Here is a 15,608-nt window from a genome sequence, read left to right on the forward strand (position 1 = left end):
GGAAACATCATCACTGCATTCACTCTGTCAAGGCCTTTCAACATTCACTATGTTTCAATGAGATTTCCCCTCATTCTTCTGAATTCCATTGACTTAAGGCCCAGAGGCAACAAATGCTCCTCGTGATAACCCTTTTAATCCTGGAATAATTTTCATAAACCTCCTTTGGAACCCTGTCCGATATCAACACATCCTTCCTTAAATAAGGGGCCTGCTGACAATACTCCAAGTGAGGGTTCACCAGTACATCCTCAACATTACATCCTTGCTTTTATATTCTAGTCCTCTCAAAATGAATGCTAACGATGTGTTTGTCTTCTTCACCACTGACTCAACCTACAAATGAATCCTTAAGGAATCCGCGAGGACACCCAAGTCCCTTTGCACCTCAGATTTTTGATTTACTTTCCATTCAACACTTTTATTTCTTCTACTTTTAAATAATCAACACTTTTATTTCTTCTACCAAAGTGCATGACTGTACACTTCCTGACATTGTATTCCATCTGCCACTTCTTTACCCATTCTCCTTCCTGTCCTTCTGTAGCCTCTCAACTTCCACATACTACCTGCCCCTCTACTTATCTTTGTATCATCTGCAAACTTGGCTACAAAACCATCAATTCTGTCATCCAAATCATTGACATATAACACAAAAGAAGTGGTCCCAACAGGGAACCCTGTGGAACACCACTGGTCACTGGCAGCCAACCAGAAAAGGATCCCTTTATTCCCACTCTTTGCCTCCTGCCAATCAGCCAATGCTGTATCCACTCTGGTACCTTTCCTGTTATACCATGGGCTCTTGTTAAGTAGGCTCAGGTGCAGCACATTGTCAAAGGCCTTCTGAAAATCCAAGTACACAACATCCACCAATCCTCCTTTGTCCTGCTTGTTATTTATTCAAAGAATTCCAACAGGTTTGTCTGGCAAGATTTTCCCTTAAGGAAACCATGCTGGCTACACCTATATTTTTTTGTGTGTGCTTCCAATTACTCCGAGGCCGTATCTTTATCAATAGATTCCAACATCAACCCAACCACTGAGGTCCGACCAACTGGCCAGTAATTTCCTTTCTCCTGTCTCTCTCCCTTCTTGAAGAGCAGAGTGACATTTGCAATTCTACAGTCCTCTGAAACCATGCCAGAATCCATTGATTCTTGAAAGATCATTACTAATGCCTCCACAATCTCTTCAGCAACCTCTTTCAGAACCCTGGGGTGGAAGCCATCTGGCCAAGGTGACTTGTATCTACCCTCATACCTTTCAGTTTCCCAAGCACCGTCTCCCCAGCAATGGCAACTTCACACACTTCTGCCCCCTGACACTCTTGAACTTTTGGCGTACTGCTAGTCTCTTTCACAGTGAAGACTGATACCAAATACTTATTCAGTTCGTCCCCCATTGCCTTGTATACCATTTTCCAGTGGTCTGATAGCTACTCGCATCTCTCTTTTACATTTTATGTACCTGAACAAACTTCTGGTATCCTCTTTAATGTTATTAGCTTGCCTACCTTCGTATTCCATCTTCTCCTTTTATGACATTTTTAGTTGCCTTCTGTTGGTATTTGAAAGCTTCCCAATCCTCTAACTCCCTACTAATTTTTGCTGCATTAAATGCCCTCTCTTTGGCTTTTATGTTGACTTTGACTTGTCTCGTTAGCTACGGTTGCATCATCCTGCTTTAAAATACTACTCTTGTTTGGGATGTGTCTGTCATGCACTTTCCAAATTGCTCCCAGAAATTCATGCCATTGATGTTCTGCCATCATCCCTGCTCGTGTTCCCTTCCAATCAATTTTGGCCATGTTAGCAATAACCTTAAAATTCATAGCAATGAAGCTGTCCTGGACATTATACCAGTCAAAAGCAGGCTGTGTGGAAGTTCTGATGGGAGTGGAGGGTGTGGCGATTTTAATTCCAAACATCATAACTTGACAATGTCATAAAATCATATAAATTCATAGCCTAGGGTAGTGGTCCCAACCACTGGGCCGCAAAGATGCGCTACTGGGCCGCGAGGAAACAATATGATTTGGCGATATGAAACAATATGAGTCAGCTGCACCTTTCCTCATTCCCTGTTATGCACTGTTGAACTTGAACAACCCCCCCCCCCGGTTGGCCAGTCCACAAGAGAATTGTCAATATTAAGCTGTGGTGCAAAAGAAGTTGGGGACCCCTGGCCTAGGGGGAGGGTACTTTGTTCATCGTGTCTGTATCTGCTAATAAAGAACTATCCAGCTAATCACGCTTTCCAGCCTTGAGGCTGGAAACTTAGGGCATGGCACTTCTCTCCATTCAGTTCCAGACCTTCATTGTCCTCCTGTTAGATCTCCCGTCCTCCATTTGCCCTGAAAATATTCTGCAATTACCTTCAGTCTGTGAATTCTGGAGTTAATCTGTATGTTGAGGGAAGTGGATCTTTTTGTTTCACTCTAAGCACCTAAGATTTTACACATTTTAATTAAATCTCTCCTCCACCTCTCCCAAAGAAAACAGGTCCAGTGAATGCAATCTTTGCATTGCTAAGGTTCAACAGTACTGGGAAATTCCCCATAAATTGCCATTTTATCCTTTTTAATAATTCAATCCTCTTTGTATTGTGGTGTCCCAAACTGTACACAACACTTCAGCTGTTGCCTAGCTGTTGTTTTCTTTTTAGTTTAAAAATAACTTTTTAAAGTAGCACTGCCTCAATCAACAATGAAACTATGTAGTATGTTGCTAAAACCACAGTTACCTGTCCTGTTTCCTCTTTCTTTTGGTGGTCCTCCCTCTGTTATTTCTTGCCTTGTTTTTAAAGCTGTGGGGCTTTTTAAATACAAGACTGGTAATTATCTAAGTTAAATGATCTTGTAATGTTTAACATTTCCTATCAATATTTCACAGTCCTCTTTCTTTTTTTCATCCAATATTTCATACTACTCCTCCCATCCTCAACTACAACGTGTAAGGAATCTCAGCTATAGCTTCCTGCAGCGAAAGGCAGTTCTGTCTTTCACTTTGGAAGTGAAATAAAAGAGAAGATAATGGAAATAGATAAGTCAGGCAACTGTGGGGTGAGAAACGGAGTCAATGTTTCAGTCAATAAACATTCACCAAAGCAGGGAAATGGTACAATTAAGGCATATTTTAGTCTGTAAAGAAATGGCTAGGAGGGATTTTTGTGGGGTAAGGAAAGAGAACAAATGAGAATGTCTGTTTATAACATGGAGAACAGAGATTAAGGGCTGAGTGAAAGAGTAGTTTTAAGGAAATTAAATGTGGTCTGGAGGAGCTATAGATGGGGGAGGATCATAAATATGTGCATAAATAACAGTGCATGCAGGAACTCGTGAGATACAAAGGGTGAAATTGGTGATTTTTCAAAGACTGTAATAAGCCTTTTAAAAGCCCCTCACTTTTCACAGCTCTAATGAAAGGTCACTGGCCATGAAATGTTAACCTTGTGTTTCTCTCCACAGATATTACTTAACCTGCTATGCATTTTCAGTGATTTCTGTTTTACTTCAGATTTCTAGTGGCTGCAGTACTTTGTTCTGAAGCTTGGCTGTGAATCAGGCAGGGTGTTGGGCTGAAATCCAGAATGTTTTTTTAAGCTAGGCCCTGCCGGTTCATTGACAACCCTCCTAACCATTTCATTGAAAGGGATGTAATAAATCAACCATGATGGAATGGTGGAGCAGACTTAATGGGCCAAATGCCCTAATTTTGCTTCTGTGTCTTATGATCATATATTTATACTTGTAAAAAGAAATTAAAAGTGGATGCACCATATAAAAACTAGGCAAAGGGATTTATGTTAACATAATATAAGGCAAATAGAAAGCTGAGATATAAATACTTGTAAGGAGTGGTAAATAAGTGAAATAGCATTACCATGGAGTCACTGGGTGTGGAGGATTTTGAGACAACGATGCAGAGATTTTTTGGCAGACAGCATTGTTGAAGAATGATGCTGGTAAGATCTGACATGTGAAACACACATGAATGGAAGAAATCTATTCCAGTACTGTCGGGTCTCTACTTGATGAGAGATTATGACTCAATGGAATGGTAATAGGGAAGAAGAGAGGATTGAATACATCACCATTCCCTGTTAACATCCTAGAGTTGTTTCTGAAACTGATCAGCCTCTTTGCCTATTCTGGACATCGGCATTAGTAGTGGAGGAAGCAGTGCATGATTCATGAACATGGAGAGCCCAGTGCACCGTCACTTTGTCTGTACATGGGCAGTAGGCAAAAATGAATATGCACATTAATAAATGAATATGCACATTATTAAGAAATTCTGCAGATGCTGGAAATTCCGAGCAACAAACACAAGACGCTGGAGGAACTTTAGTAGGTCAGGCTGCATCTATAGAGAGGAATAAATAGTTGACATTTTGTCCAGAGGCCCTTCATCTGGACTGGAAAGGAAGGGGGAAAATGCCAGATTAAGAAGGTGGGGAGGGGGATGAGCTACAAGCTGGGAAGTGATAGGTGAAACCAGGTGAGGGGAAAGGTAGGGGAGGGGGGGAATGAAGTGAGAAGCTGGTCCTATAAGTCATTGTCTTAGTTTGGACCTATGAAGCAATAGTCCAAGCAATAATCGTTGGCGGTTCTCATTTGTTAATCTAGCAGGCAAGGTTTGAATCTTCTCTTGCTATTGGTTCTAATGTGGCTTCAGCTATTGCTGTCATTTGTTAAGGATGTGAGAAACTATGGACTCATACATGTAGATTTAGTTGAAGTAATTTCTTTTGACATTTGGTTTATCATCTGTTTTGTATCAAGCTTATAGGAGAGCTGCTGTTGGATGTGCACAATTTCACAGTTATGACGAAGTATATCAGTAAACCTGAAAATCTCAAGCTTATGATGAATCTCTTAAGGGACCAAAGTAGAAATATCCAGTTTGAGGCATTTCATGTATTCAAGGTAAGATACTGCAATATTAACCTACTAATAGAAAAAATTGCATCAAAAATTTAACTCAGTTTGGATAATTTCACTGCCTTAAGTTAAAATTGTGTATAATTTCTATCCTCTTTCTATTTAAAGTCTTCTTAGTAGAAATTATTTCTACTTGCCTCTTTTATCAAAATCCACCCTGAGTTTGAGGAAAAAAGACATGATGATTAGATGACAAATGCAGTAGGATTGTTAGTGTGGTTGATAAGTGACAGTGTCAGAGTTTGATGGAGCTGCTTGTGCTTTTTGTGAGATAATGTATATTTGTTTTCTTTTACTGTTCTTGGCAGTCCCTTGGTTTTGAGGGTGACTTGTTACCATCGCATTTCTTTGGGCTGTGAGGTTCTTGATGGAGTTAATGTGGGAACTGTAAACTATTGCAAGTCGTGCAGGAAATGCTTGACTGGGTGGGTGTGTAGTTCGGAAGGTGGAAGGTGGTGTGCTCAATCTGCTAGTTATGCTAGGTGCTCTGTACTCCCAATGAATGGAACCAACATATCTATTGTTGTTCTTGATTTCCTAGGCTGATTCGCTGGTAGACAGTTTGTAGTTGCTTACTGTTTGGATCAATATGCCCATTGCCTAGTGTACCATTGGAGAATATAAAACCTCTTGTCTTCTGATGTATCTGTCAGCTTATCCAGAGGCTAAAATATAAGGAAATGATCTGAATGGATATGAGCAGTTTATGTTAAACTGTAAGGAATGAGAGAAAGTGATGAAAAATTAACACCTAAAACTACAAGTGCTAGAAATGTAAAATTAAAAAATAGAAAGCACTAGAAATATTTAGCAGTCAGGCAGTAACTGTGAAAAGCAAACAAGTTCCAATGGATTGAGTCATCAGTTAAGTCATTGCCCTGGAAAATTAAATGTTTGTCTCAAGAAAATGTGAGATAGGGAACCTTTGAGCTGGTGCAAAAGCAGCACAGTAGTGTAGCAGTTAGTGCGTCACTTTACAACACCAGTGACGGGAGTTCAATTCCCACCACTGTCTGTAATGAGTTTGTACGTTCTCCCTTGATTGCATGGATTTACTGTGGATACAGCCTTTTTCCTTCCATGTTCCAAAGACCTCCGGTTTAGTAGGTTAATTGGTCACATGAGTGTAATCGTGCATTGCAGACTCATTGGACTGGATGGTCCTGTTACTGCGCTAGATCTCTAAATTAAAATTTAATAAGTTAAATTAAATTAAGTCAAGATAATGAAACTGTGATTATGTATTCACTTCCTGGGCCAGCAGATCTCTTGCTTTTGCCAGGCTTAGCTTTCTCAACTCAGCAGCTGCCACTTATAATGATCACTTATAAAGTTAAACTTCCAACTGTATTCATTGTTTAAGATTCTGGTTGTAAACTGGACCCAGTCTTCATTTCTTAATGTAAATGGAAAGCAGTAATCTGTTTGAAGAGTATAAACAGTTTATTTAAGTTGGAATGTTTATGTACTCAGGAAAATTAGCTTGACAGATTTAATTGAGTACCTGGGACCTGTGTCTCCAAGAAGGTTTTAGACTGTTTGTGTTAAAAGGTATCTGAAAGAATATCACGTGTGTGAAGTGACCCAAGTGGCTAAGAAACTATAAATGAAGGGAGCAGTTCAGGCTTATTAGGACTGGGGTAAGGAACATCAAGAAGCATGAAAGAAACATGGAGTCCATTCTCCTGCCTTCAATTTCTGCGATGGTTTGTCTGCACCATTGGTATGTCTTTTTAACTTATAGGAATTGTACTGTGCTTTGGAAATCCTTTGTGTGTTAGAAAAGGTTTGTAATTTGTAAATCTTTTGTAAGATAGACATCCTCTGACCTTTAAATGTGTTTTAAGAATGTTGTTTCTATTTAAGTAGGTATCACTGAAAATAAATGGTAGGGAAGAGGGACCCACCACTCAAATAGTGGGTATTGGCAGCTAAACTTGCCCTGGAGAATAAACATTGGGTAGTTACAACTTGTGCTTGTGGCTGTTTGTATTGGATAGGGCCTAAGATCTTCATTTGAGTTTAGAACTTCATGGTCAACAAACTAAATACCATCACAAAACTTATTTAAATTTGAGAAGAAATGAATGGTTTGGGTGGACATCGTTAATGCAACTACATTAGAAGACTAAAATAATATAGATGAGATCTGGCTATCACTGGAAAAATGAATCTGCCTAATTTCTTAATGCTGATCCCTTTTTACCCTTCCTTTAGGTTTTTGTGGCAAATCCAAATAAAACACAACCCATTCTGGACATCCTGTTGAAAAACCAGACCAAACTTATAGAGTTCCTCAGTCAATTCCAAGCGGACAGAACAGATGATGACCAATTTAATGATGAGAAATCCTATTTGATTAAACAGATCAGGGATTTGAAAAGACCAGCGCCTCAACAATCTTAACGTGCTTGGTTCAAAAGCACTGTCTTTGTATGTCTTTGCTGTATCTATACAATATGATCACATTTTTTTGTAGGAAAGGGATTGTGTAGTAACAGTAATGCACCTAATATTTATATATAATAAAACTAATTTTATTCATGCATATTCTTTTTCGGAGTGCCTGTATATTAGTTTTACCACCTCCTACATTTAAGGTTGTATGTGAGTTTAGGAGTTTACATACTTGCACAGTAGCAGTGATTCTTCTCCCTGCTTTTAAATTTTCAGGTAACCAATGCAGAGGCTTGTATGCTGTTGATTTGGCTATCATGGCTAAATGAGGCTTGCTACTGTTTTACTATGTAAATTAGTTTTTATTTTGATTTAAGTTTATCACAATGGATTAGGGAAAGTCTGCAATATCACCTGTTCACAATTGTAAATGTATAGAACCAACCATTTCTGAAATCTGAGTAGCTTTGTGAGTGGTCTTCCTGAATTTCTGATGTAATCTCACTGAAAGGCACCCACCATAGTAGTCCAATTATAGCGAGACCTCACTATATTAATGTTTCACATCTTTCCATAAACCCATTCATTTATATCCAAACAACAGGAATTCTGCAGATGCTGGAAATTCAAGCAACACACATCAAAGTTGCTGGTGAACGCAGCAGGCCAGGCAGCATCTGTAGGAAGAGGTGCAGTGGACGTTTCAGGCCCAGACCCAGACGAAGGGTCTCGGCCTGAAACGTCGACTGCACCTCTTCCTACAGATGCTGCCTGGCCTGCTGCGTTCACCAGCAACTTTGATGTGTGTTGTCATTTATATCCAATACATTTTTCTCATTGTGAACAGATCATGATAAGCACATGAACATGATTGGTGAATATTTTCTTTAAGTAAATAAATGAAACCATGTCCCTATTTTTATTTACTTGTAAGGGGTCAAGCTATAATTTGTTTTTGGTTGCACATATCATTTTCCTTTTTAAATTGTGTAATTGTACATATGTGGTGTATTCAGTGAGTACCTGTTACATTGTTTAGCTGCAGTTAAAAGTAACTGCTTCCTTGGTCAATTTTTCACAAGGTCACAAATACAGTGTACTTTGAGTACTTTTTAAAATAAAAGTTATTAAACACAAAATGCGTTGTTTGTATTTTGTTTTAAATAATATATGCTCTATATTTCCCGAAGGTTTTTAAAGGTATGACATAAATTCAGCATTGCTTTGAGAGGTCATAAGCTCTCACATTACTAATTATGTTAATATTTTTACATTTCAAAACAAATTTCTTTGTTACTACTAATATGAAGTTGCAAAACATTATACCAACTGTTGTGGTAGTTAATGGTAGTATTCCCACAGGGGAGGAGTTCACATACTGTTCAAGCAGAGTGATCAATAAAGTTCAGCTGAATAGCCTGCATCCTGCCATTCTGGTGTGCTCTGCACTCTCCCTCAGTGAACACAACATGCTGTCAGAACTGGTTGATCGTCAATGAATTCGGGCTACAGAACAAAAGAAATCCCCAACAAGAAAGAATTTAGAGTAAAACTGTTCTTGTTTGGATACTGCATGGGTAACAAAACAGATGATATCATGGGTGGATTAGGACTGACAGATGCTCAGAAAAAGTACGAAACAGTATAGGACAAATCCAAAGAATATTTCACAGGAAGGTGAAATGTGATATATGACAGGGCTGAGTTCAACTCCAGAAAGCAGGAGCCAAATGAAAGTGTAAATGACTTCATCACAGCATTGTGTGCCCTGTCAGGTAACTGATCACATTGAATTCTGAGAGACGAACTCATTAGAGACAGAATTGTTGTCGGGTTACTAGATGCCAGATTGTCAGAGAGACTTCAGTTGCAGGCATGCACCGGGTTTTTGCCAACGGCGCTTGTGTGAGATTTTCACTACGGACAACAGTGCAGGCAATGATTGTGGAAAAGTATTTCTACTTTATGTAAGCTGTGTATTCATCATATCATTCCTGCTTTTACTATATGTTACTGTTGTTTTAGGTTTTATGTGTTATTTGGCACGATTTGGTAGGTTATTTTTGGGTCTGCGAACGCTCACAAAATTTTCCCATATAAATAAATGGTAATTGCTTCTTCAATTTACGACATTCTGGCTTACGAGCCATTTCATAGGATCACTCTACCTTCGGATGGCAGGGGAAACCTGTAATTGATTTACTTGTTGATTTATTATTATGTCTTATTTTATTTATTATTATTATTTTCTCTCTCTGCTAGATTATGTATTGCATTGAACTGCTGCTGCTAAGTTAACAAATTTCACATCACATGCCAGGACCAGCCTATTGGCTCAGGGTGTCTGACCCTCCAAGGCAGGAGTTGTAAAGTTTGATGGCCACAGGCAGGAATGACTTCCTATGACGCTCTGTGCTGCATCTCGGTGGAATGAGTCTCTGGCTGAATGTACTGCTGTGCCCAACCAGTCCATTATGTAGTGGATGGGAGACATTGTCCAAGATGGCATGCAACTTAGACAGCATCCTCTTTTCAGACACCACCGTGAGAGAGTCCAGTTCCATCCCCACAACATCACTGGCCTTACGAATGAGTTTGTTGATTCTGTTGGTGTCTGCTACCCTCAGCCTGCTGCCCCAGCACACAACAGCAAACATGATCGCACTGGCCACCACAGACTCATAGAACATCCTCAGCATCATCCGGCAGATGTTAAGGGACCTCAGCCTCCTCAGGAAATAGAGATGGTTCTGACCCTTCTTGTAGACAGCCTCAGTGTTCTTAGACCAGTCCAGTTTATTGTCAATTCGTATCCCCAGGTATTTGTAATCCTCCACCATGTCCACACTGACCCCCTGGATGGAAACAGGGGTCACCGGTACCTTAGCTCTCCTCAGGTCTACCACCAGTTCCTTAGTCTTTTTCACATTAAGCTGCAGATAATTCTGCTCACACCATGTGACAAAGTTTCCTACTGTAGCCCTGTACTCAGCCTCATCTCCCTTGCTGATGCATCCAACTATGGCAGAGTCATCAGAAAACTTCTGAAGATGACGAGACTCTGTGCAGTAGTTGAAGTCCGAGGTGTAAATGGTGAAGAGAAAGAGAGACAAGACAGTCCCCTGTGGAGCCCCAGTGCTGCTGATCACTCTGTCGGACACACAGTGTTGCAAGCACACGTACTGTGGTCTGCCAGTCAGGTAATCAAGAATCCATGACACCAGGGAAGCATCCACCTGCATCGCTGTCAGCTTCTCCCCCAGCAGAGCAGGGTGGATGGTGTTGAACGCACTGGAGAAGTCAAAAAACATGACCCTCACAATGCTGGCTGGCTTGTCCAGGTGGGCGTAGACACGGTTCAGCAGGTAGACGATGGCATCCTCAACTCCTAGTCGGGGCTGGTAGGCGAACTGGAGGGAATCTAAGTGTGGCCTGACCATAGGCCGGAGCAGCTCCAGAACAAGTCTCTCCAGGGTCTTCATGATGTGGGAGGTCAGTGCCACCGGACTGTAGTCTTTGAGGCTGCTGGGGCGTGGCTTCTTCGGCACAGGGACGAGGCAGGATGTCAGGTTGAATACATGGCAAAGTACTCCACATAGCTGAGGGGCACAGGCTTTGAGCACCCTGGTACTGACACCATGGATTACTCACTGTGGATTACTACTCATGGAGTGTTTAGATGTCCAAGCTGTCCTCTACATCCTCGGCAGCAGTTCTATTGCACCTGAAAGCTGTATTCACTCACCAAGGAATACCAGAGGCACTTGTGTCAAACAATAGTCCACAAATGAGCTGCTCAGATTTCTAAAACTTCGCTTGGGACTCTGAGTTCAAACACCAGACAAGCAGTCCACAGGACCCACAGGCAAATGGAGAAGTGGAAAGAGCAGTGCGAACTGTTAAGTGTCGCCCACTGAAGGCAAAAGACCCTTACAAAGAACTGCTTGCTTATTGCTCCACACCTCTGTCCCTCTCACTATACTCCTTGTCCATCCTCTGGGCTTCCCCCCCCCCACCCCCCCCCCCCAGGCCTCCCATCCCATAATCCTCTCATATCCCTTTTGCCAATCACCTGTCCAGCTCTTGGCTCCATCCCTCCCCCTCCTGTCTTCTCCTATCATTTTGGATCTCCTCCTCCCCCTCCCACTTACAAATCTCTTACTAGCTCTTCCTTCAGTTAGTCCTGACGAAGAGTCTCGGCCCGAAACATCTGCTGTACCTCTTCCTAGAGATGCTGCCTGGCCTGCTGCGTTCACCAGCAACTATTGTTATGGATAGCAGTTCTGATGCATTATGGTACTTTTATAATTGTGAGGTGCTGTATACACTATCAAGGTTGTCTTTAAATTTTAGGTATCATAATTTTTTTTTACTTCATCTACTTGCATTCCTCCGTCTTTGTCTTCTTTGTTGCTATCTTTCCATGTCTAAATTTACCAGCAGGACCCTTGAATTCATCTCTCCCTCTAAGTGCACCTATGCTATTTGCTTCAGCCACAGCCCCACCACTCTTAAGATATAAAAAAAGTTTCTTCCAAATACCCCTATGGATTTCTTGGTGACTATCCACATTGATGGATCGTTTCCAAACTCCTACCTCAGATGGAAATATTTTCTCTGTAACCACTCTATCAAAACTTTTCATGATTTTAAAGACCCTGCGGAGACCCACTGTGTTCATCTTTTCCTGTAATAACTACCCTTGCATTTCTGATATTTTTCTAAATCTTTCCTGCACCCTTCCAGTGCCCCTACAGTCACTTTTATAATACTCCTTCCAGAACAGTTTATGATATTCTAAACAAGTAGTGTTGCCAAATCAAGGTTCATACAGACTTAGGATACCTTTGCTATTTTTCTATTTCCTCTAAATATAAACGTTAGTGCTATGCCCTTCTACTCTATTCGCTAAATAATATAACTTCCCGATTCTTCCTGCCAAAAATATATTAGCCTGCTACGATCTGTACTGAACTTTTTTGTTAATCTTACAAGGCTATTAATGCCCACCCCACCTGTAAATTGTTCAGAGACCACCTTTGTACTAATTCCCTCCTCCTGCCCCTGTGCTGTCACTTACAAATTTAGAAATTGGGTTTGATTCCCATTTAAGTGAATTGTAAACTTCGTTCAATAACTAAACAGGCAATAAATATCGAGAACATGAGGTGAAGAGTACTTGAAAGTGACTCCATAGGTTGTGGGAACACTTCAGTATTGGGGATTTGTGAAATTATCCCCTCGGGTTCAAGATCCTGATGGTTGAGAGGTAATAACTGACCTGAACCTGGTGGTGTAAGTCCTGAGGCTCCTGTACCTCCTGCCTTGATAGCAGTGGCGAGAAAAGAACATGGTCAGGATGGTGGGGGTCCTTGGTGGTGGATGTGCTCAATGGCGGGGACGGCTTTACCTGTGACAGACTGGGCTGTATCCACTACTTTTGTAGACTTTTTTGTTCAAGAGCATAAGGTGTAAAACCATAAGACATAGGGGAATAATTAGGCCACTTGGCCCATCAAGTCCACTCCACCATTCAATCACAGCTGATCCTTTCTTCCCCTCCTCAGCCCCACTCCCCAGCCTTCTCCCTGTAACCTTTGATGCCATGTCCAATCAAGAATCTATCAATCTCCGCCTTAAATACACCCAACGACCTGGCCTCCACAGCTGCACGTGGCAACAATTTCCACAAATTCACCACCCTTTGGCTAAGGAAATTTCTCTGCATCTCTGTTTTAAATGGATGTCCTTTTATCATGAGGCTGTGTCCTCTTGTCCTAGACTCCCCCAACATGGGAAACATCCTTTCCATATCTACCATGTTAGGCCTTTCAATATTTGAAAGGTTTCGATGAGATCCCCCCTCATCCTTCTAAATTCCAGCGAGTACAAATGTTCCTCGTATGATAACCCTTTCGTTCCTGGAATCATCCTTGCGAACCTCCTCTGAACCATCGCCAGCAGATCTTTTCTTAGATGAGGGGCCCAGAACCGTTCACAATACTCAAGGTGAGGCCTCACCAGTGCCTTATAAAGCCTCAGCATTACATCTCTGCTCTTGTATTCTAGACCCCTTGAAATGAATGCTACCATTGCATTTGCCTTCCTCACCACTGACTCTACTTGCAAGTCACCCTTTAGGGTGTCCTGCACAAGGACTCCAGATTTTTGGATTTTTCTCCACGTTTAGAAAATAGTCTGCACATTTATTTCTACCTACCAAAGTGCATGACCATGCATTTTCCCAACATTTTATTTCATTTGCTACTCTCTTGCCCATTCTCTTAATCTGTCTAAGTCCTTCTGCGGCCTACCTGTTTCCTCAATACTACCTGCCCCTCCACCAATCTTTGTATCATCTGCAAACTTGGCAACAAAGCCATCTATTCCATCACCTAAATCATTAATATACAGTATAAAAAGAAGCGGTCCCATCACGGACCCCTGCAGAACACCAGTAGTCACAGGCAGCCTACTAGAAAAAGATCCTTTTATTCCCACTCACTGCCTCCTACCAATCAGCCAATGCTCTAACCATGCCAGTAACTCTCCTGTAACTCCATGGGCTCTTAACTTAGTAAGCAACCTTATGTATGACATCTTGTCAAAGGTCTTCTGAAAGTCCAAATCTACAACATCCACTGCATCCCCTTTATCTATCCTACTTGTAACCTCCTCAAAGAATTCCAACAGGTTTGTCAGGCAAGATTTTACCTTAAGGAAAACATGCCGACTTTGTCCTATCTTGTCCTGTGTCACTAAGTACTCTATAACCTCATCCTTAACAATTGACTCTAACATCTTCCCAACCACTGAGGTCAGGCTATCTGGTCTATAATTTCCTTTCTGCTGCTTTCCTTTCTTAAAGAGTGGAGTGACTTCTGCAATTTTCCAGTGCTCTGGCATCATACCAAAGTCCAATGATTTTTGAAAGATCATTACTAATGCCTCCACAATTACTACCTCTTTCAGAACCCTTGGGTGCAGTCCACCTGGTCTGGTTGACTTATATACCCTTATGTCTTTCAGATTTTTGAGCATCTTCTCCCTTATAATAGTAACTGCACTCGTTTCTCTTTCCTCACACACTGATAGTGTCTTCCACAGTGAACAATGATGCAAAATAATAATTTAGTTCATCTGCCATCTCCTTGTCCCCTGTTATTATTTCTCCAGCCTCATTTTCTAACAGTCCTATACCCACTCTCCTCTTCTTTATTTTATACATACTTGAAAAAGCTTTTACTACCCACTTTGATATTGTTTGCTAGCTTGCTTTCGTATTTCATCTTTTCCCTCCTAATGATTTTTTTAGTTGCATTGATGGTGCAGCCAGTCAGGATACTCTCCACTGTGCATCTTCGAAGTTTGTCATAGTCTTCGCAAACTTCTAAGAATGTAGAGGCATTACCATGCATTGTTTGTGATGGCACTTGTGTGTTGCACCCAGAACAGATCATCTGAAAGAACACCAAGGAATTTGAAGTTGCTGTTACTCTCCACCTTTGATCCCTTAATGAGGACTGGCTCAAGTACTTCCAGGTTTCTCCTGCAGTTGGTAATCAGCTTTCTGGTTTTGCTGACGTTGAGTGAGAGGTTGTTGTTGTGGCACCACTCAACCAGATTTTCAGCCTCCCTCCTACATGCTGATTTTGTCACCACATTTGATTCTGGCAATGATGGTGTTGTCATTAGCAAACCTAAATATGACATTGGAGCTGTGCAAGCCTCACATTCATAAGCATAAATCGAGTAGAGCAGGGGACTAAGCCTTGTGTAAAGTGTACACACACCAGTGTAAACTTTAAACTTCCCATTAATAGAATTGCAAACTGATTACTTCCTGTTGTGGTAAAATGAAACTGCCTTGAACTTTCAATGAAGTTGAAGCTACCTGGTGACAGAAATAAGTTAAATGTTCCTTTTCTGTAATGATTTATGAGCACATGTCTCTCCTTAACCTTTTTTTAGGATGGCTAATTAGGAGGTATTTTTTGGATTCTGCACCATAAGAGGTGGTATCCTATCATGTCCCCCAATGCTGGTGTGCTATCAGTTTGGGGTTATCTGGTTGATAGAAAGCCATAGAAGCTCTGTGTAGAACATAGAACTTCACAGCCCTGTACAGGCCCTTCGGCCCACAATTTTGTGCCAACATTTCAACCTAATCGAAGATCAAGCTAACCCTTCCCTCCAGCAATTTCTATGACCCTCACCCCTAATCCTCCAGAACAGTACCTTTATTAATGGAGCCACCTATCTGGCA

The 15,608-nt window shown here is 41.2% G+C and overlaps 1 protein-coding gene across 1 annotated transcript in view; it reads left to right on the forward strand.

Moving 5' to 3' along the window:
- The window catches only part of cab39l (calcium binding protein 39-like), a 61,239-nt gene extending 53,230 nt beyond the window's left edge, over positions 1-8,009 (forward strand). The window contains exons 8-9 of the mRNA XM_072260771.1: positions 4,787-4,930; positions 7,163-8,009. Coding sequence (XP_072116872.1) covers positions 4,787-4,930; positions 7,163-7,351 — 333 coding nt within the window. The 3' untranslated portion in view covers positions 7,352-8,009. The remainder of the gene's footprint in view (positions 1-4,786; positions 4,931-7,162) is intronic.
- The last annotated feature ends 7,599 nt before the right edge of the window (positions 8,010-15,608 follow it).

Source organism: Mobula birostris, chromosome 6 (genome assembly GCF_030028105.1).
Source record: "Mobula birostris isolate sMobBir1 chromosome 6, sMobBir1.hap1, whole genome shotgun sequence".
In the NCBI taxonomy this organism is placed as follows: Eukaryota; Metazoa; Chordata; class Chondrichthyes; order Myliobatiformes; family Myliobatidae; genus Mobula; species Mobula birostris.